At 47.8% G+C, this 27,728-nt stretch overlaps 2 protein-coding genes across 5 annotated transcripts in view; both read left to right on the top strand.

Moving 5' to 3' along the window:
* Mtmr14 (myotubularin related protein 14) overlaps window positions 1-2,184 on the top strand; it is a 47,745-nt gene extending 45,561 nt beyond the window's left edge. For 3 of the 4 annotated variants that reach the window (XM_050148669.1, XM_050148671.1, XM_050148675.1), the window contains one exon: window positions 1,599-2,184. In XM_050148669.1, coding sequence (XP_050004626.1) covers window positions 1,599-1,782 — 184 coding nt within the window. In that variant the 3' untranslated portion in view covers window positions 1,783-2,184. The remainder of the gene's footprint in view (window positions 1-1,598) is intronic. The other variant, XM_050148672.1, reaches the window with a different exon arrangement.
* Window positions 2,185-3,223: 1,039 nt separating this feature from the next.
* Window positions 3,224-26,881, top strand: Cpne9 (copine family member 9). Its single transcript, XM_050148691.1, has 21 exons — window positions 3,224-3,624; window positions 4,142-4,182; window positions 4,291-4,337; window positions 4,427-4,530; window positions 5,010-5,046; window positions 5,273-5,275; window positions 5,451-5,527; window positions 11,142-11,205; window positions 11,318-11,421; window positions 11,548-11,652; window positions 13,818-13,859; window positions 14,157-14,232; window positions 14,317-14,370; window positions 14,805-14,866; window positions 15,279-15,325; window positions 16,228-16,409; window positions 16,643-16,770; window positions 22,357-22,459; window positions 23,472-23,529; window positions 23,851-23,924; window positions 26,497-26,881. The coding sequence occupies exons 1-21, from the start codon at window positions 3,557-3,559 to the stop codon at window positions 26,680-26,682; spliced, it is 1,662 nt and encodes a 553-aa protein (XP_050004648.1). The 5' UTR covers window positions 3,224-3,556; the 3' UTR covers window positions 26,683-26,881.
* The last annotated feature ends 847 nt before the right edge of the window (window positions 26,882-27,728 follow it).

Raw genomic sequence — 27,728 nt, forward strand, 5'->3', positions numbered from 1 at the left:
ATTGAGATGGAGTCTCTGTCCTTGAGGAAGCAATCTAAATCGTAAATGCTTAGTTTCCCCATGTTTGTCTTGAAATCTTGGCCTTGACTTTCCCAAGCCTGTTGGCCTGCTCTTGAGAGAGAGAGACGGTTGTTGTACCAGCTACATTGCCCACTTGTGTACTATGTACATCAGTCTGTCTCAGCTGGTTTTCTTGTCTCTAATCAGATCAGTCTTTGTCCCTTCTGTTGCCTGAAGGTGAAGGGCTAGCTATGTGAATACACATGTAGACCCCCCAGATAATCCTTATTCCTTGTATTATGTGGATACAGCCTTTTCTCCACTGAACCTGAAGAGAAGCTGAGAGACTTGCACAGGGCCTCCAGCCTGGGAAAAACCTGATTAGAAAGGTTCAAGGACACGTCTCTCCCCACAGTGCCAGCAGAGCCCTCAGGGCTGCTCCTGGATTGCAGGGGTTGGCATCACCTCATTTTCCTTGTGCTGCTGTTGGATTGGTTTGACTTTGCTTTGCCCCTGCTGCTCTCTTCTGCCTTTCACAGACAACTACCACCAGCCTACTTCCCTAGGGACTTTCCTGTCCTCCCCCTATTGGCCTCAAGACTGTCCTCTATTCCCAGACTTCTGGTTCCCTAGGACCTAGGCTAACTAGGAAAGGGATGTTGCTGTTGCCTCTGACAGTATCAGGAAAGGATTCTCCAAGGATGGCTTCCAGAAAGCAGAAAGTTGGGATGAGTTAGTGTGGTCCTTGTTGGTCTTCATGCCATGGCTGTGGAGACTCATCTGGTCTGTGGCCCTTGAAGAGGCAATCCAGCAAACCCTCTAGCAAAATGTCTGCATATACCTGACCTTGAGTCCAGAGGATGGGTGCAGGTGATCATCTCAAGCCTCTTCTGTTAGAGACCCTAGGGCGGCAGACAGCCCCACGTGGAATTCACACATAAGCTGGAGTTGTGTACGTGTCTTTCCCCTTTTGACCTGTAATTCCAGACAAGAGTGAGACTTTTGGTCTGCCTTGATCAGTGCCCTAACAGAGCAGGAGAAAGAACGAGAACAGCACCTTTCCAGCTCTTCACCTGAGAAGCCCCAGGACTGAGGTGCAGCTGGAGCCCAGGCTTTCCACTGGGAGGTCCTGGCCTCTTAGGGCAGCTGGTTTTCCTGTGACCAAAAGCTCCCTCCAGAAGGTGTCTGGTTCTAGCCACAAGAAGGCTATAGTCTGCCAGCAGCTGAGTCCCGCTGCCATATCTTGGGTGTCTCCTTACAGGCAGGCACACAGCTTGTGCCTCAGCTTGTTCTTAGAGGGAATGGGAACCAGCAGGTGTCGGAGCTAATAATTCCACTGCTTAGCTCCCCTTTCCCACCACCAGAATGACTGTTTGCCCAGCAGAAAGTAAAGCCGGTGCTCCAGTAAGTTGTTCTGCAGTGGAAGAACAGACAGAACTGAAACTTGTTTACTGTGTAAGGAAATATATGTGGAGTCCGGGCTACAAGCTAGATGCTGACTTGGTGCAGTTGAAGTTTGAGGTTAGGCCATGTGAAATGAGGTTATTGGATCCTGTCCTGTGGTAATCTATTCCCCTCTCTCTCTCCTTCCCCTACAGACTTACAGCTCTGAGTGACCGGGAGACACGGCTGCAGGAGGTGCGCTCTACCTTCTTGGCTGCATACAGCAGCACAGTGGGGCTTCGGGCAGTAGCCCCCAGTCCCTCTGGTGCCATCGGGGGCCTGCTAGAACAGTTTGCCCGTGGTGTTGGGCTCCGGGGCACAAGCACCAGTGCCTTGTGAAGTTGACAGCACACAGCCGTTTCCTGCTCCTGTCGCAATTGAGCCGTCAGTGGAATCAAGCCATGCCTGGCAAAGGGGCACTTGGAGAGCAGAGGGAAATCTCACACCCTCCTTCTCTGAGATGCACATGGCAGCCCCAAACCTGAGCAGGCCTGAGGATGGGATCTTCTAGCTCCCAACCTCATGACTGGTGACCACTCGTCACTGCCTCCCTCCAGCCCTGGTCTTTGGATTCCTATCAACTCTCAGAACTGTTTGGGGTTTTCCTAGGGCCTTGGAGAGGCCATAATGTTGTAAAAACCCCATTCTGCAGTTTTTGTTTCCTGGGAAGGAGAGTCACCTGCACTGAAAAATGAGACAGTTTCACACCAATCACAAAATAAAAGCAAGGTCTTTTTTGAATGGCTCTTGTCTGGCATCTCATGTGGTTGTGACTGTCAGAGCTGCTCAGAACCTTACTGTCCTCTCTTGTGCTGGATGAAGGTTTTGAGACTTTGGGGAGTTGTGATGCAGGAAAAAGCTGTACCTGGGTTTGTCTTCGTTTTCTGTGCTGGGGACAGATATGTTTATGAGAGGCCAGATACTCTACCACTGAGCCAAATTTCCAGTCCCCATCAGTCAACTCAAGCAATAAAGGGAAGCATATGAATTCATAAACCTGAGATGGGAGATGGGTCAACAGGCCTGAGTGAGCTTGGTGACAGCCACTATTCATCTGTGTAGGTCTGAATGTGGACTTTCCATCTTTAGCAGGTTCTGAAGCAACTGTCCTGGGATGAAAGATCTGGGCTAATTAATAGAGGGACAGGCTTCTGGGCTATGGAGGCAGCAGTGGACACACATGGAGGGGAGGGGAGTCTGGGTTTTTCGGAGGGGAGGATTGTTTTTCGAGACAGGATTTCTCAGTGTAGCTTTTGGAGTCTGTCCTGGAACTCGCTCTGTAGACTAGGCTGGCCTTGAACTCAGATCTCCCTGCCTCTACCTACCTCCCTAGTGCTGGAATAAAGGCATTGCACCAGCACCACCAGACTGGGGGGTCTGCTTTATGAGTGTCAAATTTCAAAGGCATCAAGCTAAGGGTTTCATAGAGTCCTTCACCATTCACTGATCCTCTCACACCTGTCCTGGGATGGAAACCAGGGCTTTGCATACAGTAGACAGTGCTGTCCAATGAGCTATGTCCCCAGAGCCCTGATCTGACAGGCCATCAGTGTGAATACCCACAAGTTACCAAGCCTATTAAAATACCCCAATAGTACCCCAGTAACTGCTATTAGGGCCTTAAGCACTAATACTGAATAACTTGCTCAAGGTCACATGGATATTAAGGGGATAATGAATCTTCCAGAGAGGAAGGTGGGCCAAGAAGAGGGAAAGGAAGAGATGTTGAGAGCCCCTAAGAAACGGAGGTGACCAACTCCTACATGCCACCCCAAATGTTTCAGGACCATGGATAGTACTGATCTTTTCAGCACTCCCGAGGTGGCTCCAGAGGAAGTGTAGGTCAGATCTGGGGTCTGGGTGAGGTTTCCAACCAGCTCCTGGCTGCTCCAATGGGGCGGGGGCCGCCTGCAGGGCCGGGCGGGGCTGTGCTGCCATCTGGAGCCGCTGCTGCCAGCGGCCACTGTCAGGGCGCGAGCAGCGGAGCGCACACAGGGCTGGAGAGAGCACCGCTGCCTTGGCACATGGGCCGTCCTCACCCCTAGCTCAGGTGGCTGGGGTCTCGCAGCCAACCCCCACCCCCACCCCCGCGACTTTGGCCACTGGACCAGCCATGTCTCTCAGCGGAGCCTCGGAGCGCAACGTCCCGGCCACCAAGATTGAAATTACTGTGTCGTGCCGGTGAGCGGGCCATGCTAGGGAGGGCTTAAGTACTGGCAATGCCCCAGCCCCACACAGCTGTAGGCTCGGTGTGGGCAAGGGGCTAGACCACAGAGGGGGCCACCACAAGCGGGAAACAGAACCAAGGCTGAAGGCGGGAGTCACTGACAGGATGGAGGGGGGGGAGGTCTCCCTGGGCAGCCCCACCCTATAAAAGCGGGCTCAAGCCTACCACCTCAAAAGGTGGGCTGCAGGGATTTCTTAAGAGCTAGACCACAAGGGGCCAAAGTTGTGGGGCGAACCGCCTTCCTGGACCCTTGGAGACAATATGAGCATATATGCAGCCAATTGGCAGAGATTTCTGGTGTTGTCCCAAATGCTGACAGTGTGGACCCCAACACTCACTGGGGATAGTGATAGGAAGGGAGTACGATTTAAACCCCATGTCCCTTCCAGATGCCTAGTTTAGGACTGTGTCAAGGTGGTGGGCTGCAGAATGATGTAGCCCTCTGTCCATCTGTTTGTTGCTTTTCTCTAGAAATCTGCTAGACCTGGACACCTTCTCCAAGTCGGACCCCAGTAAGCGGCTCCAGGGCCTGGAGGAGGAACCCGGGGTGTAGGAGCGGGTGGGGCGGTAAGGGGTGCGGGCCGACCTGACGAGCTTCCCTCCCCTGCCCCCACCCGCAGTGGTGGTGCTTCACACGCAGAGCCGGGCCAGCCAGGAGTGGCGGGAGGTGAGTCCCAGAGTCCCAGCCTAGCTCAGGGCCGCTCCCGGGAACCTCCAGCCCGGCTGCCCGTGCTCATCCTCCGTCCCCCCGCCCAGTTCGGACGAACGGAGGTGATTGACAACACTCTGAACCCAGACTTCGTGCGCAAATTCGTCCTCGACTATTTCTTTGAAGAAAAGCAGAATCTCCGCTTCGATGTGTGAGGCTCCTAGAATCCGGTCTTGGTCTACCGCCCCTCCTCCCAAACCTGGATCAGTTCGGAATTCTGCCTGGTCCCCCACCCCCATCCCCACCTTCCTACCTGGCTCCTCCCCCAGGCCCTGGACCCTCGCCAAAGGGCATCACTCTGGTCTTAACTCCGCCCCCACGCCCAGGTTGGCTCCGCCTTAGAAAGGATCCGTCCAGTTCCTCCCCAAGCCTGACCTACCCACAACCCGCCACCTAATTTAGCTCCACCTTGACCTTGGGCCCCCTCCCCCACCAAGCCTCCACCTTGGCTTCACCCCAGGCTTGACCCTCTCGACCCTTACACGCACGCACGTCCCAAACCAGACCCAGGCTCAACTGGGGTCTACTGCCCCTCTTTTCACCTACAATTTTAACCAAGACTAAACCTAACCTCTTCCAGACTTTCTCTCACCCATCCCCACCCCACACCGGTTCCACTCTCTTTTCCAGGTACAACGTTGACTCCAAAGCCAACATCTCCAAACCGGTAAGCCTGCAGCAACTGGCATGTTGCCTGGGCACACAGAGAGGCTAACCTGTCAACGGACTTCCCTCTCCCCCTCCCATCATCCTTCACCAACACACCAGCCCTTCTTAGGTCCTGGCCTCTCTGACCTCCCTCCTACCAACCCCAACCCTAGCTCCTCCCCTGGTCTGCTCCAGCCTTATTCACTGCTGTTCTTCCTTCCCTGCCTACCTCCTGGAACCTGCAGAAGGTAAGAATTTGATTGGGAGCTCATCAAGAAGCAGAAAACATGTGGGGCTTTGGCAATGGCCCTCTGTGACCTGCACTTCAGAGTTATCTTGGTCAAGAGCAGCAGCATCACCGGGTGGGCTTGGTTGGCACTCAGTGCCCCCCCCCCATCTGGCTGACTCCCTATCTTGGCACAGGACTTCTTGGGACAAGCGTTTCTGGCCCTTGGAGAAGTGATTGGAGGCCAGGGCAGTCGAGTGGAACGACCTCTCACGTGAGCTGAAGGGAAAAGGTTCCAGGGGAGGGAGGGTCTCTCTGAGTTCACCCTTCCAGGAAGACTGCTGGCAGAATGGCTGGTGGGACTGCAGAGAGTGTCCCAACAGGAGCTTTGCCTAGCTCGTTTACTCCTGTAGAAAGTTGGACTCTGTTCAAATCAATCTCAGGCTGGACCTGTTTCCTCTTCATTCTTTTTCTAAGTTTGATCCGATCTTTAAAGCTTTCTCCCAAGCCCTACTCCATCGGGAAGCTTCCTGGAATAGATCAAACCCTCAGGTCTTGCCACTATACCCGGGTGCTCACTAGACTGTGCATTAGGCGTGTTCCAAAGCCTTGCCCTGCTTGAGGACCCCCCAGATTCTGCCCCTGGACAAGCCTCTGTCTCCCACTGTTCCATGGGCTAAAGTTGCCCAAGTGAGCCAAGCTAGTTGGAGGAAGGAGGTGGAAATGAGTGCAAAACAGACAGCAGACACAGCAAACAATCAAAGAAGAGGGGCGCCGGAGAGCTGGTGGAGGAGAGAGACATCATCTTCAGTCGTTTGGGCAGCTGGAAGGCTAGTAACCCTGGAGCAGTACCTGAAGGTGAAGAGTGAGTTCTGTAGGCGGAGAGGAAACAAGCCTAATCAACCTACATCAGAGCAAACCGGCCAGTGTAGGTGGAGCCAAGAGAGGGACAGGGCAGGAGGCAGATTGGGAAGTTCCCAGTCAGGCCCTTTTAGCTTTCACTCTGAGACCCGTGTCTCTGTGAGGTTCTGAGCATGAGGAGTGCCGTCCCCTAACTATGCTGACCACTGGGTTAAGAATGAACCCTATGTGGACAAAGACAGAAGCAGATGGCAATCAGAAAGCAGCCATTGTACTCCAGGGAGGAAAATACAGTGGATGGGAAGCTGGTCAGATTCTGGATGTACTCTGAAGGGGGAGCCAACAGATCCAAAACCCATGAAATACAGTAAGCAAAGGAAAGAGGCCAGGGCCTGCATCCCACCTGGGCAGCAGGAAAGATGAAACTGTGCTACCAATTGAAATGATTTGTTTGGGGGTTTTGGTTTTAAAATGAGTATACTGCCATGCATGCTGGCCCACCCCTGTAATCCCAGCACTCAGGATGCTGAGGCAGGCAGGTTGCCACAAGTTGGAGACCTGCTTAGGTAACATAGTGAGCAGCAGGCCAGGCTGTGCTACACAGTGAAACTTTGTCTTGTCAGAGAGAGAGAGAAACAGAGGCAGAGAGAAAATCTGAGCCAGTTTGGAGGGCTGGTTCAGCATGGACCCATGTTCTATTAGATTCCAGGGGTTTTTTGTATGGTTGGTTGGTTTGTTTGGTTTTTGGTTTTTGTTGTTTTGTTTTGTTTTTCTTGAGACAGGGTTTCTCTATGTAGCCGTAGATATCCTGGAACTCACTTTGTAGACCAGGCTGGCCTCGAACTCACAGAGATCCGCCTGCCCCTGCCTTCCAAGTGCTGGGATTAAAGGCATGCGCCACTACCACCTGGCATAGATTCCAAGTTTTAAGATCAGATTCCCAGGCTCACATTGCAAAAAAATAAAATAAAATAAAGTTTTTATATTTTTTTGAAGAAAGGTACTGGAGTGTAGCTCAGTGGTAGACCATATCCTTAATATGCATGTGGGCCTGAGTTTGATCCCAACACAATAAAAGGAAGAAAGAGGAGAAAGTAGAGAGGGAACCAACCACACTTAATGTTGCTATAGCTCAAATAAAATAAGAATTGGAAATTACCTTTATATCACTGCTGGATGACAGGAGGAGGTAGAGGCTAGAGAATTTTAGAAGGTGGAAAGGGGGCATAGGAGCCAGAGAAATTTCAAGGAGTTTTTGCTATAAAGGGAGAAAAAGAGATGTGTATATAGCAGACCTGGGGTCAGGAATAGATTTACAGGGCTGGTGACACGGTTCAGTGGCTAAAAACGTTTGCCATTATACTTGATGACCTACATGATAGAAGGAGAAAACCAAATCCCACAAGTCATACACAATGTAAAATGATGCTCTATGTAGCCCTACCTGTCCTGGAACTTGCTCTGTAGACCAGGCTGGCCTCAAACTCACTGAGATCCACCTGCCTCTGCCTCCCAAGTGCTAGGATTAAAAGTGTGCACCAGCACCGCCTGGCTTAGATTCCAAGTTTTAAGATCCTAGTAATCCCAGCACTTAGGAGGCTGAGGCAAGTTTTGAGGTTCAAGATCAGCCCGGGCTACATCATGAGAACCTTTCAAGAGAAAAGAGATTTGTAATTTTTTAAATTGTTTTTAAATTAGCATGCAGAGTAATGGGCTTCATTGTATCATCTTTGTACCAATATTTAGGTCTGTAGTTTGTGACATGAGAAAAATCTCACCACATTTGTAATTTGAAGTGCCTGGGCCAGTAGAGACTGAGACACTAGTGGAGTAAACGGAAGGGGAAGCCAGGCGGGTGTGGCAGCTCGTGCTTATAACCCTAGCTCTCAAGAACAGGAGGACTGCCATGAGTTTGAGGCCATCCTGGTCTGCACAGTGAGTTCCAAGTAATCCTTAGCTATAAAGAATCTCAAAGAAAAAGAAGGAGAGCATCGCTGGTGTCCTCGTGCAGACTAAGAGCGGATGGTAGGATAGTAGCTAGCAGAGGGTGAAGAATCACGTGACAGCTCATTTATAGCAGCTGTAGGAAGGCTCAGCCATGTGGGTGAAGATGCTGGTGGCAGGGTAGCATGGCGGTGGGTGGACCATCTCTTCTGGGTGCTTCAGTTTTGTCAGCAAGTGGGAAACCAGGTCACTGGCTGAGAGAGGATGGGAGGAGGCCCTGATGCTTGAGGGGAGAAGAGTGACTCTTCTGTGTGACAGAACTGGAGAGAGAGGCCATGAGTGCTCGGTAGGGTTACTGCGCAGTGATAAGGACGAACCTGAGGTTTGTGGCCATGTGTCTGAAATGGAGACTGGTTAGATCATGTGGCCATGCTCTACTGTGTGTGCAGTAAGAGTTAGATAGATTTGGAGTTAAACAGGGCTGCGGTTCTGCAAATTAGTATATTCAAGTCAGAGCAGTGCTGGGAAGGAGGCTGCAGTTCACCCTGGGTGAGAGGCCAAGGAGAGCGTGGCGAGGACACAAGGCGATGCAGTCAACAGCTGGTGGTTCACCGTGCTGGGTACAGCTCCATCCACAGTACACACCATCTGTTAAAGTTTGCAGGGTCAGGATTTGAAGGAACTAAAAAAGGTAGCCGGGAGGTGGTGGCACACTCCTTTAATCCCCAGATTCAAGAGGCAGAGACAGGTAGATCACTGAGGCCAGCCTCTACAGAGTGATTTCCAGGATGGCCAGGGCTGCACAGAGAAACCCTGTCTCAAACACACACACACACACACACACACACACACACACGGAACTAAAAAAGCAATTCTTTTTATTTGTTTATTATCCTTAATTTTGCCATCGTTGTTGTTTGAGACAAGGTTTCTCTGTGTAGCCCTGGCTGTCCTCCTGCCACTCACTCTGTAGACCAGGTTAGCCTTAAACTCAGAGATCCACCTGTCTCTGCCTCCCAGTGCTGGGATTAAAGTCAGACATCACCATGCCCAGCTGAAACAGTTCATTTTATTTTATTTTGATTTGTTTGTTTGTTTCTCCAAGTCCAGGCTGACCTTGAAGTCTCTTTGTAGAGGAGACTGGCCTTAATTTCTTATCCTGCTGCCTCAGTCTCCCAAATGCTAAGACTGCAGGCATGTATCACTACATCACATTTTATTATTATTATTTTTATGAGACAAAGGTTTTTTAATTTTATTCCATGTACATTGGTGTTAGGGTGTCAGATCACCTGGAACTGGAGTCATAGGCAGTTGTGAGCTACCATGTGGGTGCTGGGAATTGAACCCGGATCCTCTAGGAGAGCAGCCAGTGCTCTTAACCGCTGAGCCATCTCTCCAGCCCTGAGATGAGGTTTTTATGTAGCTTTGGCTGCCCTAAAACTTGCTTTGTAGACCAAGCTGGCTGTAAACCTAGATGATCCTCCTGGCTCCTGAGTTACTGATGTTGTAGGTGTGGCTGTCATGCCCAGCTGAACTCTCTCACTTTAAAGATGGGGAAGTCACACAGCAAGTTAGGGCCAGGACTTGAACCCACAACTCTCCTTTTTTATTTTTTATTTTTTTGTTTTGTTTTTCTGGGTTTTTTGTTTTTGGTTTGTTTTGGTTTGGTTTTTTGAGACAAGGTTCCTCTGCATAGCTTTGGAGCCTATCCTGGCTCTCTGTAATCCTATTACTCTGTAGAGACAAGGCTGGCCTCAAACTCACAGAAATCTGCCTGCCTCTGACTCCTGAGTGCTGGGATTAAAGACGTGTGCCACCATCACTCGGCTCCTTATTTGTAAGGGGGCAGGCATACATGTGCCATAGAGGTCAGAGGAAAACTTGTGGGAGTTGATCCCCTTCTTCCACCAGGCATGTCCTAGGAATCAAACTCAGGTTGGCAGGCTGGGTAGCAAGTACCTCCATCCCTTTACCTACTAACTCACTTTGCCAGTCCTGGGGATTCTTGGACTAGCTTCCCTGAACACTCTGAATCCCTTCGGGAATCATGATTCACAGGCCTCTATCACAGGGTCCCTTAATGCTTAGGGACCCAGGCAAATCAGGAATGAGGAGCCCTGGATCCACTCTTTGTGCACAGGAAAATGTCCCTTTGGGGAGCCAGGAGAGAATAAAGCTTCTTGTGTCTTTTTCATTTTAAGTCCTGTGTTGTTTGGGGAGTAGAGATGGGGTTGTTACTGCTTGCAGTTTGGTCTTTTGCTTTGAGACATGGTCTTGCTATGTATCCTAAGCTGACCTAGAACTCACTGTGTATCCCAGGCTAACAGCAGGCTCACAGCAATCCTCCTGCCTTAACTTCACATGTGCTAGAATTATAGGCACGTGCTTCATGTCCGGTTATGTTTTGTTTGTTGAGACAGAGTCTGACTTAAGCAGCCTAGGCTAGCTTCAACGTTTTGATCCCCCTTCTCTGGCTTCCTGAATCTTACCTCCCATCTTCAAAAGGCAAAGCAAGATTTTGCATCTTGGCGTAAACAGAAATTCCTCTTCTCATTCAGAACTGTCCATAACACTCCACTGTCTATAGCATCTAGCAGGCCACACCCTAGAAGCTCCCCCAGAGCAGAGTCTGGCATATCTGCTGAGTGCCCACTGGCCCCTCCCAATCTAGGAGGCAGATTGGCCTGGGATAGGCAGTCAGGGCTGTTTGAAGAATGCATCCTTCACATGTACAAGGCTTACAAATCACTTGCCTTCCAGGCACTTGTTCAGATCCTTTTACAGCTGCCTGCCATCCCCATTTCATAGAGAGAAACAATGTCCTACAGGAGTCCAGCAGCTTAGAAACAATGACACACACCCGCAGTCTACTACATGCCTTTGCCACACTGCTGTTAATGTGATACCCCCTTGGCCAGTTTGCAGCAAATCAAAGCAGGCCTTTTCCCACCAGGAGCTACTCAGAATAGAAGTGGGGCATACTTAGGGGACTGTCAGCAAATAGAAAACTGGCCCACAGAAACCCAGACTGATCACCTCAACTCTCCCTTCTCTCTGTAAGGGGCCTTTTCTGCTTCCAGGGGTGTGCCGGGCAAGAAGTGTGGAACCATACTGCTGACTGCTGAAGAGCTCAGCAACTGTCGGGTCAGTGAGGACCACATACTAGACCACAGACTCCTTCATTTCCCAGATTCCCTCAACCAGCTGAAGGCTCCAGACTAGCTGGGTCTCAACAGCCCACTCTATCAATCCTTAGGACATTGCAACCATGCAACTGTGTGCAAACAAGCTGGACAAAAAGGACTTCTTTGGGAAGTCAGACCCTTTCCTTGTGTTCTACAGAAGCAATGAGGATGGCACGTGAGTCACCCCCATACAGCACTGAGGCTAGGAATGAGGTTCATGCTTAAAGAGTGGGAAATCTTGGGATCCTCTGTGGTCTCGGTGCCACTCCAAGGAAATTTCCAGTTTCCTGCGTCCCTCCAGGTTCACCATCTGCCACAAGACAGAGGTTGTGAAAAACACACTGAACCCAGTATGGCAGCCCTTCAGCATCCCTGTGCGGGCGCTCTGCAATGGAGACTATGACAGGTCTGACTCAGTATCAGCTGCTCTTTCAGGGGACCAGGACATGAGTGAGGCTCCCTCTGAAAAAAAAGGATGAGGTTCCTGAGTCCCAGAATGAGGACTAGTAGGTGAAAGAGCAGGGGAACAAATGAGCAAGCAGATACAAGGATAGATGGTCAGAGGGGCGGCTGAACTGGGAATGGTTGGGTGTGTGGAGAAACTGTGAATGGGTATATAAAGGGGTGGTGGGTGGGTAGAGAAGAAGATGATGAAAGCATAGAAAATGAACAGAAAATTCGACTGGTAGGTATATCAGCAGACGGAGAGAGATGGGCAATTAACAAATGGAGATGTGCTAACGAGCATGTGAGAGTTGATGAATGGCTGCAGAGCGGCAGACGCAGGAATGGAAAAGGACAGGTAGACTGACAAGTGGATTGATGGCCAGACAGATGAGTCAGGGATGGATGAATAGATGATGAGTGGATGAATCAGCTGACGGATGTGCGGAAAGGAGGTGGCTGACCCAAAGGAACTACTGAGTGAGTGGTACAAAGACTGGTGGGTGAATAGGGCACCTGAATGGCTGCTTATGCAAATGAGTGGCCAGACGTTAATGTGGTTGGGTATTTATTTGAGTAGATAGACAGGTGGGTGCTTGTATGTATTAGAGCTGGTGAATGGTGGGTTGTATGGTTTGATGGGTGAATAAAGGGGTAGATTAACAGGTAATTGTATTGTATATGAGTGAACGGATGGCTACATAGTTTGATGGATTGAACTTAATAGATGTGTGAGACGGGGGGCAGAGTCTTTGAATCCAGGAGTGGTGACACATGTTTGTAACCTCAGGACTCAGGAGGTTGAGGCGAAAGGATCTCGAATTTAAGGTTAGCCTGGGCTATACAGCAAGGTTGTTGAAGGAAAGAAGGAAGTTCCAGAAGGAAGGGAGAAAAAGATGAAGTGAGGGTAGGTTAAGTTCTCTGAAAACAGGATATCTGGATAGCTGATCAGGATATCAGCTCAGTAACTTCCTAGCTATGAAATCTTAGCCAAGGTACTTAAATTTCTGGGGTGAGGAGTAGGGTAAAATATATAACAACTTTCTTATAAAAACCACAAACAATAGTACTTACAGAGAATATTTGTTACATTAAATGAGACAGTCCGAAAGTGTTAAGAACACTGCCCAGAGTAAAGGGAGCGTCAAATGGCAAATACGTGTGGGGTGTGTGGGGTGTGTATGGTGTGTGTGTGTGTGTATGTGTGTGTGGTGTGTGGGTGTGTTTGGTGTGTATGATGTGTGTGGTATGTGTGTGGTGTGTGTGATGTGTGTGTGGTGTGTATGGTGTGTGTGTGTGGTGTATGTGTGTGTGGTGTGTGGTGCAGTATGTGTGTGGTATGTGTGTGATATGTGAGTGGTGTGTATGTGTGGTGTGGTATGTGTGTGTGGTGCGTGTGTGTGGTGTGGTATGTGTGTGGTGTATATGTGTGTGGTGTGTGTACAATATGTGGTGTGTGTGTGTGGTGTGTGTGGTATGTGTGTGGTTGTGTGGTGTGATATGTGTGTGATGTTGTGTGTGTTGTGTGGTGTGTGTACGATATGTGGTGAGTGTGGTGTGATATGTGTGTGTGTGGTGTGTGTGGTGTGTGTGGTGTGTATGTGCAGTGTGTATGTGTGTAATGTGTGTGTGTGGTGTGTGTGTGGTGTGGTATGTATGTGTGTGTGGTGTATATGGTGTGATGTGTGTGTGGTGTGTATGGTGTGATGTGTGTATGATGTGGTATGTGTGTAGTGTGGTGTGTGTGATGTGTGTGGTGTATGTGGTATGTGTGTGATTTGTGTGTGTGTGGTGTGTGCGGTGTGTGTGTGGTGTGTGTATGGTGTGTGTGGTATGTGTGTGGTGTGTGTGTGATGTGTGTATGGTGTGTGTGATGCGTGTGTGGTGTGTGTGTGGTGTTTGATGTATGTGGTGTGTGGTGTGTGTGTATATGTGTGTTTTCCATAACAACAGTAGTAACGAGGTCAGGTATGTGCATGAGCTGAATGAAAGGTGGAAAGTGGAAAATGAGCAGCCGACAGAAGGACAGATGGATGGGGGATGTCAGAGTACGGGGAAGTGGCTGGGGTGTCCTGGGGTTTGGCATGTACACACAGCCCATGTTTGGATTTATCATGTGCGTTTCAGAACAGTGAAGATTGACGTGTATGATTGGGACCGAGATGGAAGGTAGGTGCATGAGCTATGTGCTCTTTCTCCTATGCTCACTGGAGCAGTTCCTGGACCACGTGGTACATTCACTAGGAACCTCAAAGCAGCTCTGGGAGCCGGAAGGGTGAAGGCAGACACACAGCTGATCTGCTAGATAGCACTTTAGTACACTGTCTTCCAGCTTTTTCTTCCCTATCTAGCCCCACCCCCACTGCCCTGTAGCCCAAGTTAGGAACTCAGGCAATAAAAGCTCTAGGGTTCTGCTCTGGCTCAGTACCAGCAGCTGCTGCTTACCCACCCATGGCCTCATTGCAGCCATGATTTCATCGGCGAGTTCACAACCAGCTACCGGGAGTTGAGCAAAGCCCAGAATCAGTTCACAGTGTATGAGGTGAGGGCATGGCCCTGTTATTTTGCCAAGTGCTCTGTCCTGGGCAGCTGGGTATAATTGTCACTGTGACCATCCAATACTTAGGTACTTAACCCTCGGAAGAAATGCAAGAAGAAGAAATATACCAACTCGGGGACCGTAAGTATTCCCTGGACTCGGGCCTCCCCAGTCCTTCTGTTTTTAATCAGTGGTGACATGCATGACAAATAACAGAGGCAGGACATCTGGGGCATACGTCATCTAGGACAGTAACACTGAGGATAAGGTGATACCACTGAACTTTTTTGTTGTTGTTGTTTTCTCACCCAGAAAAATTTCCTATCCTACTTTTTCAGGATTAAAAAAAGTACCCTTAGTTGCATTTCCAAATTTAAAATGCTTTTAGAATCCCAGGATGCACCTGACAGCTTCTCCCTTTATTCTTTCAGAGACTAAGCAGGGTGGGAGCAGCTGGGCAGGCGTGGACACACATGTCCCATCATGCACTTTTCTCCAAAGCTGTACTAGGTTCCCTGTTTTGCCACCTCAGCTATGCTTGCAAAAGTGACAGGGTTGCCTCTTGTATTCCACAGGTGACACTCCTTTCCTTCTCTGTGGACTCAGAATTCACTTTTGTGGATTATATCAAAGGAGGGTGAGTCATGGCCAAGCCAGCAATGAGTTCTCTTGCTTGTGAATGGGCAGGTGTGTGGTGTGTGTGTGGTGTGATGTGTGTGTGATCACATCACACACATACCACACTGAACTTTTCTTCTCTGAATTTCACTTTTCTCCTATGTAAAATAGGTATTTTAGTTATTATTTCAGGACCATAGTGTTACTTACATTAAACTACACACAATACCCTAATCATGAAAATAATCCCTTAATTCTGCAAAGTGTGATGCATGGACCACACCAGTAGCAGCAGCAGTATTTGGTACTTTGTTGATACCATCAAGACTGCCCGGATTACCATCTGCAATTTAACATGGATTTATGTTTGGGAAATAGTGATGTTGTGGGTATTGGTCCCTCAGTAACCAACCCATCTACTTCTCCACTAGGACACAGTTGAACTTCACAGTAGCTATTGACTTCACTGCTTCCAATGGTGAGACATGGGTGAGACTGTGGGAATGGGCAGAGTCTAAGGGATTCTTTAAAGACTGGCCTAGATTCCTACCTGGGTGAAGACTTTAACTACCCAAAAATGCTACACTACGTAAAGCCAATCCAGGATGGCACTTGGACAGGTGTGATGGAGGGAAAGTACTGGGTGCCAAGGTAGGAAGAGGGTACAGGAATATGATGGGTATCTAATCAGGTAAGGTTGAAAGGCTAGCTTGCTCTATTAGCCAGCAAGGAAATGGACAGCATGGGAGAAAACGGAGTTATCAGGAGAGGATGAACAGATTGGTGGGTAGGTACTTACCAGGATAAATTAATAGGTAGTGAATGATTAATGAATGGACAAATAAATGAATGAATCATGGGGAGAAGGATTTGTGAATGAGTGCACTAGGGGCATGTAGGTGTGTGTGACTGCACAGGCAGACAGCTGTTGTTTAGGTTAAGGAAGTAACCAGTAAGCGCATTAGCTAGGAGAGTCTGGCAGGAGAACGGATCCATATGAACAGAGAATGGAATAGACAGGATGGCTGAATAGTCAGAATATCATAAAGGTGGAAAGGAAGAGAAATGACAGATGAGCAGGAGGCTGGCTGCATGGATGGGTAGATAGACGGGATGATACAAAAGCCGATGGATAGAAATGAGTAGATAGGTTGAAAACTGAATTCGCTGCCTGGCAGATGGGTTGGAGGATGTATGGGTAGACAGATGAGCGTGTAATACAGCATATAAAACATAGAGAAACAAGTGAGGGTTTCAAGAGGGGTATATGAACAGATGATGGAGTCACACACAGAATGAGGGAGTCCATAGGTAGAGGTAGATGGATACATACAAGGACGAGCAGGTGACTGTGAGGTCTGAGCTCCTGTGTCTCTACAGGGAACCCCCTGCAGCCCACCTCGCTACACTACATGAGCCCCTACCAGCTCAGCGCCTATGCCATGGCCCTCAAGGCAGTGGGAGAGATCATTCAAGACTACGACAGTGACAAGCTCTTCCCAGCCTATGGCTTTGGAGCCAAGCTGCCCCCAGAGGGGCGGATCTCTCACCAATTCCCCCTGGTACAGTATGGGCCAGAGCCTACACTCAGTGCCCCTCAGATAGATGACTGCTGTTAATGTGTTGTGAAGGGCAAGAGCCAAGGAGGACCTATGACATGGTGACAGGACAAGGAGATGGGGCAGTGTGGAGAAGAGCAAGCAAGGGTCTAGGGTGGGAGTGAGCTGGGATCAGAGCACCCCCGAGTGTCCTCTATGTGGGCTTAGCTGGGCTGAACCTCATGTTTTTTTGGCAGAACAACAATGATGAGGACCCCAACTGTGCAGGTATTGAGGGCGTGCTGGAGAGTTACTTCCAGAGTCTGCGCACAGTACAGCTCTACGGGCCCACCTACTTCGCTCCTGTCATCAACCAGGTGGCCAGGTAAGAGGACTGGGTGGCAGTGAGGGGGGAAATGATTGGACCCAGACACAGGCAGACACACTCTGAGTGAACTTAGACTTTGGAGGGAAGGGGAAGTATTCAGTGTACAGTGATCCAGGACCTGGTACCAAGATGGTACTCTGCTTGTGCTTAGAAAAAGTATCAAGAAGCATCCTTAGCTGCTGCTTGAGAGCCACATCCCAGGCCACAAGGTGGTCTTGATGGCCTTGACTTTGTCTAAAAGAGAAGAAGAGCTTGTGGGGCAGTGGTGAAGGCACCAGCTTTGCTATGAGACATAGCTGTCAACCTGGCACTAACCAGGTGACCTTAAGTAACTTGTTTTGTTTTTATTTTTATTTTCTTTTCTGAAAAAGGGTCACATAAAGGCCAAGCTGTTCTGGAATTTGCTAGGTTGGCAAGGCTGCCCTTGAATTCCTGATCCTCCTGCCTCCACCTCCTAAGTGCTGGGATTGTAGGTGTGACTCTACTATGCCAGCTAGCTTAGCCTCTGTTTTAGCCATTGTTCTATTGCTGTGACCATAACCAAGGAAACTCTTACCAAAAAAAGCATTTATTGGGGACTTGATAATAGTTCTAGAAGTTGTCCATTATCATCATGGCAGGGAGCATGGCCTGGCAGCACACAGGTGGACATGGTACTGGAGAAGTAGCTGAGACTTCTACATCTTAATCCATAGACACACAGAGAGGCATGCTTGCCCTGGTATGGGCTTTTGAAGCATCTAAGCCCACCCTCCCCCAGCCCCCCACCTCCCCCCCCATTTTCTCCAACAAGGCCACACCTCCAAGGCCACACCTCCTCCAACAAAGCCACACCTCTAATCTTTCAAATCCTTTCAAATAGAGCCACTCCCTGATGATAAACATTCAAATATATAAGCCTGGGGGGGGGGCATTCATTCAGCTCACCACTGGCTCTTTTTGTTTGTTTGTTTGTTTGCTTTTAGGTTTGTTTGTTTTTTTTAAAGACAGGGTCTCAGTATTTAATCCTGGTTTTCCTGAAACTCACTAAATAGACCAGGTTGACCTCAAACTCACAGAGATCCACCTGTCTTTGCCTTCTGAGTGCTGGGATTAAAGGCATGTGCCACCATTGCCTAGCTCTCTACCTTCTTTTCGTCTGTCTGTGTTTGGTACAAGATCTCACTATATCTATCCCCATATAGAGTCCAAGCGATTGGCCTACTCCAGCCTTCTAAGTGCTGCCATGACAGGCATACAACACTATACCCAGTAATATTAGCTTACTTGCGGAGTTATTATGAGGTTAGGTAGCAAAAAAGTTATTAGATAATGATGTAAGAGGCAACAGCATAGCATCTGACCCACAGAAGGTACAGATTAGATTTAAAACTATGCAAAATTTCGGAATAAACACAAGCAATGAATGAAAACCCAGATGTACCAGTCAGTTGTGTCGCACACCTTTAATCCCAGCACTTGGGAGGCAGACACAGGCAGATCTCTGTGAGTTTGAGGCCAGCCTGGTCTACAAAACAGGTTCCAAAACAGTCAGAACTGTTACACAGAGAAACTCTGTCTCAAAAAACAAACAAAAGGAAAAAAAAAAAGTAAATGCAGGGGGCTGGAGAGATGGCTCAGAGGTTAAGAGCATTGCCTGCTCTTCCAAAGGCCCTGAGTTCAATTCCCAGCAACCACATGGTGGCTCACAACCATCTGTGAGGTCTGGTGCCCTCTTCTGGCCTGCAGGCATACACACAGACAGAATATTATATACATAATAAATAAATAAATATTTTTTAAAAAGAAGCAAATGCAGAAATGGTGGCACACACTTATAATTATCTCAAACTCAAGGTCAGCCTGGGCTACATATAGACATCCTGTCTCAAAAACAAGACAAATTAACCATTACACACTGAATAAAAGAGATCTAGCTAAGGGGTCTGGAGAAATGACTCAGCAGTAAGAGCACTAGTCCTGAGTTCAATTCCCAGCAACCACATGGTGGCTCACAACAATCTATAGTGGGATCTCATGCCCTCTTCTGGCATAAAGGCATACATGCAGATAGAGCACTCATCCACATTAAATAACCAAGCAAGCAAATAAATAAATCTTTTTTAAAATATTTATTTATTATGTATACAATATTCTGTCTACATGTATGCCTGCAGGTCAGAAGAGGGCACCAGACCCCATTACAGATGGTTGTGAGCCACCATGTGGTTGCTGGGAATTGAACTCAGGACCTCTGGAAGAGCAGTCAGTGCTCTTAAACACTGAGCCATCTCTCCAGCCCCTAAATAAATCTTTAAAGCAATCTAGCTAAAACAATGAGTCTCAGAAAGCTTGGAAGTAAAAGAATGGGGGAAAGACAATAAATGCAAGTTGTGGGTGTACTCAGTTGTTAGAGAACTTGCCTCGCCTGCAGGAAGCCCTGGGTTCAATCCTCAGCACTCCATAAACTAGCACGGGGAAGTAGAGTCAGAATGATTAGAAATTCAGGTTCTTCTGAAGCCAGCCACAAAGTGAGTTCAAGGACAACATGGGCTACAAGTGACCTCATCTCAACAACAACAACAAAAAAGTAACAAAAATATATGGTTAAAGGCTTTTTAGTAAACTTCCCATTCCCTATAGAAGACTGGATTACTTTCTGGTGTATAGTGAGGATATTAGTTACTTTAATTGTAAAACTAACATAATATTCTTGCAGAAAACATTAAGGTCAGGGAAATGAAAGTTTTACATAAAAGCAGGGCATAGTGGCACACACCTTAAGTCCCAGCACCTGGAAAGCAGGGACAGGCAGATCTCTGTGATTTTGAATCAGCCTGGTCCACATAGTGAGTTCCAGGCTAGCTAGGACTACACAGAGAAATCTTCTCTCAAAACAAACAATAAAGGAAAACTAAAAGATGGAAGATGTTACAATCAAATCACATATAATATTTCACAAACAATTTTTGACACAAATTTTAGAATCTGTTCATTTCTGTTATTGTTATTAAACAGAATTCTTAGACATTACCTTGGGCAACTACACTGATTCATTCACTCATTTATTTAATAAACATTCATTTAAGGACGATTCTATCAAAAGTGTAGATTCTGGAGTAGAGTTAATACATCAGTGCTCACTCTTACTCCTCTCCCTCTCCTTCTCTCCCTCTCTCTCCCTCCCTCTCCCTGAGACAGGGTCTCCTGTATCCCAGACTGCAGTCTTCTGATCCTCTGCTTTTCTGCCTTCCAGTGTTGGGATTACAGGTGTGCCCCACTATACTCAATGTATGTGGTGCTGGGCTCAAACCCCCGGCCTGGTGTGTGCTAGACGAGCTACCAACTGAGCTGTTAGATCCAGCACATTGGTCACACAGTGTCACACACTGGCTGTGTGGCTTTGGTCAGTTCTCTTACCCCTCTGTAAAATGAGAATGCTAAGAATACTTACAATGCATGGTTGTTACGAGGACTCGTTAGCATACGTCAAGCACTCACAAAAGTGCTTGCCCTTGGTAAGTGCTATAACAGTAGTTATTGCTGTTCCTATTATTATCATTGCCACTATTCAAAGGGCAGCTGCTGTGTGCTCAGTGCTCTGCTGGGGCACTGGGGACTCACAGATGAATCGGATTTAGTCCTTGCCCTCGGGAGCTCCTGCCTTGGTGCAGGAGACAGAAATATAAATAAATCATCACTTCTGTAAGGCAAAGCTCCCCAGAAATTTCTAGCAAGTTGCCTGGTGGCAAAAGTAAGACACTGCATTCCCTGGGGGTATTGGGGGGAGATGGAGGACACAGCTGAAAGCAGTCAGACTGTGAGGGACTTTGAAGTCCAGTGTTTCATCCTACAAATGCATGCAAACTTTCTATTCTTCTCCCATTGTGTCTGTTTGCTCTAATTACTTTTTTTTTAAAAAAAAAAAAAAAAAGGAGCTTTGAGTGTACTTGATTCACTGGCTTCATCTACACATAGGACAATTCATTTTTAAATCCCCCTCAATACCCTCAGGGTTTGAAGAACCTCTTGGAGAAGCAGAACACCCATCTCAAAGGATGGGGCTGCATCCTAGAAGATAGGGGTACAGGTTACAGCAGGGCTGCTCAGCCAGGTCTCCAGGGCAAACTGGCCTTCATCAGCAGAGGGCTAGTCGGCCTGGCAGTGCTGACAGCCTGCGAAAGCACTAAGTGACAAGTTTGGGAGATGCTGGGTGCCCAGATGTAACAAAGACAGGTGATCACTTGGGGAAGTGTGCAGGACAGGCCAGGGCAGACACATGTGCTCACCAGCTTCTTTTACCCTGGAGACTGCCGCTTAGTGTTTCTGAACTTCAGCTTCCTCGTTTTAAAAATAGGATAAGCTAGGTGAGGTGGTGTACACCTGTAATCCCTGCAACTAAGAGTCCATGGCAATGGGTTTGTTGAGAGTTTAGAAGCCAGCCTGGGCTATACAGTAGTTCTAAGCCAGCCCATATAACTATTCTGTATAGTCCAGAGAATGATCTACAGTAGCCAGACTTTTGATTTGGAATGAGTTTATTATTAAGTAAATAGCAAAGTGGGTGGATGTTATGGTCTGAGCCTTTAGAGGCAGGTAGATCTCTGTGAGTTCAAGGACAGTTGGATCTACAAACTGAGTTTCAGGCCAGATGGGGTACCTGGTGAGACCCTGTCTCAAACAGCAATAAAAAAAACCACAAACAAACAAATAAAACACACAAACAAACAAAAGCATATACAGCAAGCAAAATTCTTCCTGGGTGCATGCTTAGCACAAAGCTCTGTTACCTCTGTTACCACACAGAGCAGGTTACAGTGACTATCTGTGGAATGAGCAATGTGATAAAAGGTAGCACGAGGCCAGACCTCCCATGAGCATGGGCTAGGATGCAGGAGTGCACAGGGCCTTCCGCAGCCACACCCACTCTGGACCTCAGCACACCTGCAGAAGCATCTGACTCTGCACTGTCACCGTGCCTTTCTCAATCCTCTGAGACCAGGGTAAGCACCAGCACTGCCTAAGAAAATGTCCTATAGTGATGGAAGTGGCCTACATCTATGCTCACCAATATAGCATTCAGCAGTCACATATGGAAAGGGAGCCCTTAAAGGTAACTAGAGTGACTAATGATGGAGTTTTTCATTTAGTTTAACTTAGTTGATTTAAATCTTCATATACACAAGTAAATAGGGACAATGCATTTGGCAGCACAGATCAGTTGTTTCCAGTTCACTTAGGATGTGAGACAGAGGTTGGGGGGCCAGGTAAAGTAAATGGGTAGACTGGGGATGTCTGAAGTCCTTTTCTGGATTCAGAGATAGATGAGAGAGGAAAGAGGGTGCTGATCCACTTGGTGAATCATTACTGTGATCCAGCAAACGAGAGGTGGAAGCAGGCAGGAGGATTAGTTACAAGACTGACCCTATCTTAAAATTAGATACAGAATGGAGAGATGACAGGCAAGGGCCAGTCAGGTCCAAAGACTGTGGGATCCAGAAGCCCATATGGTAGCTACTACTCTTATGGTGGCTGTAGAAGCAGGGTCTGAAATGTGACCAGGGACTCTCTGGTGGCCCCTGCACACCTTGGTCTCTCATGCAGGGCTGCAGCCAAGATTTCAGATGGTTCCCAGTACTACGTGCTGCTCATTATCACTGATGGCGTCATCTCCGATATGACACAGACCAAAGAGGCCATTGTCAGTGTGAGTCTGAGGAGGAAGGCCTGGGAGGGAAGGGTCACTGTCCATATTGTGAAGAGGCTGAGATGTTTACTCCATGTGTATCCTAACAACTTCACCTGCCAGTTTCAGAAATGCCTATTGGCTGAGGCACAAAGAACACTTGCTTGTGACTCTCTAGGTCCCAGCATGATGCCACCAGATAAACCCTCTAAGGAAACCAACTGAAGCAATGCTAGTCTTTTACAATCAGCCAGGAAGCATGCCTGCCCTTTGTCCTGGGAGGGAGGAGCCCCTTTTATGTTATTTTTTATCTGCTTTTAATTTAAGTTTTGTTTTGTGACAGGGTCTTACTATATAGATCCCTATATAGCCTAGACTATTCTGAATAATGGCAATCTTTCTGCCTCTTTCCAAGTGCTGGGGCTATAGGTGTGAGCCACCATGCCTTACTAGTTTTGTTTGTTGGTTTGCTGGATTTAGAGGGTTGTTTGTTTGGTTTTGGGTCCAGGTCTGACTATGTAGCTCGAGCTGGCCTGGAACTAGCTATAAAGACCAAGCTGCTCTTGAAATCACATGATCCTCCTGCCTCTCCCTCCTGAGTCTTGGAGAACAGGCATGTTATACTGTGCCTAATGTGGCTATTTTGCTGTCATTAGGGTTTGTTTTTGTTTTTGTTTTTTCATGATAGGGTCTTACACTGTACTCAGACTGGCCTAGAATTCATTATTTATTCATTATTTAACCCATGCTGCCTCAGTCCCATGTGTATTAAGATTATAGATGAAGGTCACCATGTCTGGCAGGAAAACCTTTTTTAAATGATACTGGAAATATTCAAGGTCAGCCTGAACTACAGAGTGAGACTTTGTCTCAAATATACAAACAAGATAATGGATATAAATCAACTAGCTATATGTTCTACCCAAAAGCACCCGCTATGCATTCTGAGATAATCTGGAACAAAAGTCTCAGTATCTTTGCCCACAGGAGCACATGACTCACAGTCACTGCCCTGTCACTGCTCTCCCCACAGGCCTCCTCACTGCCCATGTCTATCATCATTGTCGGCGTTGGACCTGCTATGTTTGAGGGTGAGTGAGTAGGAACTGGAGAGAACAGGAGGGATCTCGGCATTAGGCCCTCCTCACAGACAACAGACTGGCACCTTGGTGAACTCAAACATGTTTCCTCTCCATAAACATGGCTGCTGATGTTAACACTTTACTCTGCCTTCCCAGAAGGGGACATGCAGGAAGGAAAGCATAGTAAGGACAATGATAACAATCCCACACCACGTGGAGTGCAAGCATCAGCTCTCCCCATGAGGACTCGGAAGGGCTCTAATGGGGAAGGGGCAGAATGAGTTGGAGTTGAAAGACCTATCCAATGATGCCTGCCTGTCTATTCTGCAGCAATGGAAGAACTGGACGGTGATGATGTACGTGTGTCCTCCAGGGGACGCTATGCAGAGCGGGACATCGTTCAGGTAGCCCTGACAGTAGTGAAAGCCAAGAGAAATAAGGGGAAGGAAAGGCTTCCAAGGAGCCACTCCCCTTACTCTTTCCTAGTCACTTCCTGTCTCCCCTCACTCTTTAAAACCTTCCTCACTCAATGAGCAAGTTCCTTTTTTCGTTTGTTTGTTGTTGTTTTACTTATGAGACAAGATATTGTTAGATAGCACAAGCTGTTCTGGAACTCCTGATCCTCCTTCCTCAGCCTCCAGAGTACTGGATTTACAGTGCTGCAACATCACACCAGGTTCTGAACAGTTAGGGTGGATTAAGCGGGTTGCTGTTATTCTGAGGTTGTCGGTCCAGGAGGGCCAAGTCTCGGCCCTCTAGTGGAGACGACCAGTATTACACAGACAGACCAAGAAGCAAATGCTGCTGTTGTCAGCAACAGTTGTCAGGGAAGGCTTCTGTGAGGCTGTGATGTGGACATCGAGGTGAAACCTGAGGAAGGTGTCAGCTTCACAGGCAGAGAAGGAGCATGTAAGACCTGCCAGAGGCTCAGACTGGGCTGGCAGGAGGATCTGGCATGGTGAATATCTGAGGTTTGATGGTCAGAATTCATTCTTAATGATGTATCCATCCATGTATTTATTGTTTCATTTTGTTTTGTTTTAGATAGAACTTCACTATATAAAGAACTTCCTATGCAGCCCTGGCTAGCCTAGAGTTCATGGCAATCCTACTGCTTCAGCCTCCTAAATGCTAAGATTATAGATGTTTGCCACCATGCCCAGCTCAAACTACACTGTAAAAGGACTTCTCTGGCTGTTGCCCTGTGGTGTGCTGTGGTAGGGCCAGGGAAAAGCCAGGAATCCATTAGCAAGCAGCAAGGATGACTGGGAATGCGTGGAGACAGAACAGTGATGATGGTCAGAAGTAGTCAATTAAAGATGTATAGTGGCTGGGAGGCAGTTCCATTGGTAGAGTACTTGTCTAGTGTGCATGAGGCCTGGGTTTGATCTCCAGCACTGCATAAACCGAGTATGTGCTGGCAATCCAGCACTCAGGAGGTGGACACAGAAGGCTAAGAAGTCAAGGTCAGGTCAGTGAGATGACCTGATGAAGTGGGTTAGAGTCTAGGGATCCCATGTTAGGGGAGAACCCACTCTAAAAGTTGTCCTCTGTCATCCACAAGTGCACCGTAGCACACTCATGTCTGCATTCACACATTCACACTGAATACATAAAATAATAAAAACAATTATAAATAATTTTTCAAAGTTCAAGGCCATACAGTGAGTTCAAGGCCAGCATGGGCCTGTATGAAACCCTGCTGGAAAAAAAGAAAAATGTTTAAGAGCTATGCATGGAAGTGTGTGTGTGTACACCTGTAATTCCTGTATTCAGAAGCTAAGGGAGGAAGACTAAGAATCCCGTGCCAGCCTAGGTTATCTCAAAAGAATAACAAAACAAAACAAGATACTTAAGAACCTGTTACAAGACTTGATGACTTGTTAAGACAGTGATAAGGAATTGAATGGCAACTTCAAGAATTAGTCTTAGTTTTCTAGTGAGAGATGTCCCACTGACTGGGTGGGGGAAGCCAGAGGAGGGGATAGAGGAAGGCGATCTGGTATTCAGATCTGGTAACACTGGGCTTGGGGGATCTGTGATAACCGAATAAAGAAGTAGTGTTAGCAACTAAACACGTGGTTCTGGGTCAGGGTCAGGCAAAGTGGTTACAGCCCTAACTAGTTAGGAGGCTGAGACAGGAGGATCACAACACAGTGAGATCTCATCTTGAAACAAAACAAAATAAAAAGCCAAGGATAAAGGTAAATATGGGGCCCCAGGAGGTAATTCCTCCTTTTTATTTTTCCCTCCTTTTACCTACCTTCTTTCCCAGGCAAACTGTTCCTCCCCTTCCAATTGCAACAACTTTTCTTCCCTCCCACGGTCCACTCACTCTTTCCGAGCACTCAGGAGGCAAAGGCAGGTGGATCTCTCTGAAGCCAGCCTAGTCTACATAATGAGCAGCTAGGGCTACATAGAGAGACCCTGGAGGGGAGAGAATGAGTTCCGAGCACAGGAAGACCCAAAGGAATGGGAGCTGAGATGGAGTACAGCTTCCAGAAAAGTAGAAGAAAAGAGTGTGGTGTCAGGCGTGGGATTTGGGCTGCGAATGTGGTCCAATGGTAGAGAGCTTGCCTTGTATACACAAGATCCTGGATTAAAGCCCCAGCACCCACACACAAAGAAGCAGGATGTAGCCAGAAAGATGGCGTTCAAGTGTAGGGAAGCTAGACTCTCAGAAAGACAAAGACTGAAAATTATCACCCACTGCACTGATTTAGTCTTATAGGGCTATTAATTACATTAGCAAGAGTAATTTCAGTGCTGTGTGAAGTCCAATGAAAATGAATTGAGGGTGAATAGAAAGTGGGGTAGGGATAGAGTGGGTGGAAAAAACAGATGTAGAAAACAGTTCAATAGTAAGGGAGAAGAACAGTGATACTTGGAAAGAGATGTTAGGGATCAAAGATGAAACCTGAGTGCTTCCCACTCTCTTGGCCAGAACTCAAAAAACTCTTTTCTTGTCTGTCCCAGTTTGTTCCCTTCCGAGATTATGTGGACCGATCGGGGAACCAGGTGCTGAGCATGGCACGACTGGCCAAGGATGTGCTGGCTGAGATTCCTGAGCAGCTGCTGTCCTACATGCGCACCAGAGATATCCAGCCGCGGCCTCCACCCCCGGCCAACCCCAGCACAGCCTCAGCCCCAGAGCAGCCCTGAGGACTCCACACATCCAATGCTTAGCAGTCTGCTTACCTGCCCACCCACTGGAAGCTAAAGGCACCTGGAGAGAGATCTGGACCTCCCCAGAAGAGCCAGCTAGGTTGATCAGTGCTGGCTGACAAGCTTTCTGCCCCCTGACTACAGAAAGGCCTGGCATGATCACCACCTACCTGCCTCATGCCAATAATAAAGCTGATCTTACTCCATCTCTGCCTCATGGGTGTTGGAGAGGGAGACTAGGGGACCCAGGGCCTGGGGCCTCACCTAGAGGGAGGGAGCGAGGATAGCTTCAGCTAGGTTAACATCCATCCCAACACACTGATCCAGTCACTTCTATATCAAACTTCAAACAGTTTTTAAAACTTTGTGCATGTACTTTTGCATTTTTTTCCCTCAGGAGAGACCCATAGCTTTCATCAGATTCTCATAGGGGTTCTTCACCCCAAAAGAGCTGGCTTTAAGAAAATATGCAGGGGCTGGAAAGATGGCTCAGAGGTTAAGAGCATTGCCTGCTCTTCCAAAGGTCCTGAGTTCAATTCCCAGCAACCACATGGTGGCTCACAACCATCTGTAATGAGGTCTGGTGCCCTCTTCTGGCCTGCAGGCATACATACAGACAGAATATTGTATACATAATAAATAAATAAATATTTAAAAAAAAGAAAATATGCAGACTAGTGGTACAAGCCTGTAATCACAAGTTCAAGGCCAGTGTAGGCAATTTATTTGGACCTTGTCTTTAAGGGAAAAAATAGTGGTGTCACACACTTTTAATCCCAGCACTCAAGAGGCAAAGGCAAGGAGATATCTGAATTTGAGGCCAGCCTGGTCTACAGAGCAAGTTTCAGGACAGCCAGAGCTACACTGAGAAACCTTGTCTCAAAAAAGAAGAGGACGAGGAAGGAGGAGAAGGAAGAGGAGGAGGAGGAAGAGGAGGAGAGAGGAAGAAGAAGAAGAAGAAGAAGAAGAAGAAGAAGAAGAAGAAGAAGAAGAAGAAGAAGAAGAAGAAGAAGAAGCAGCAGCAGCAGCAGCAGCAGCAGCAG

Source organism: Alexandromys fortis, unplaced genomic scaffold (assembly GCF_014885135.2).
Source record: "Alexandromys fortis isolate MF-2015 unplaced genomic scaffold, M_Fortis_MF-2015_v1.1 scaffold_59, whole genome shotgun sequence".
Classification (NCBI taxonomy): domain Eukaryota; kingdom Metazoa; phylum Chordata; class Mammalia; order Rodentia; family Cricetidae; genus Alexandromys; species Alexandromys fortis.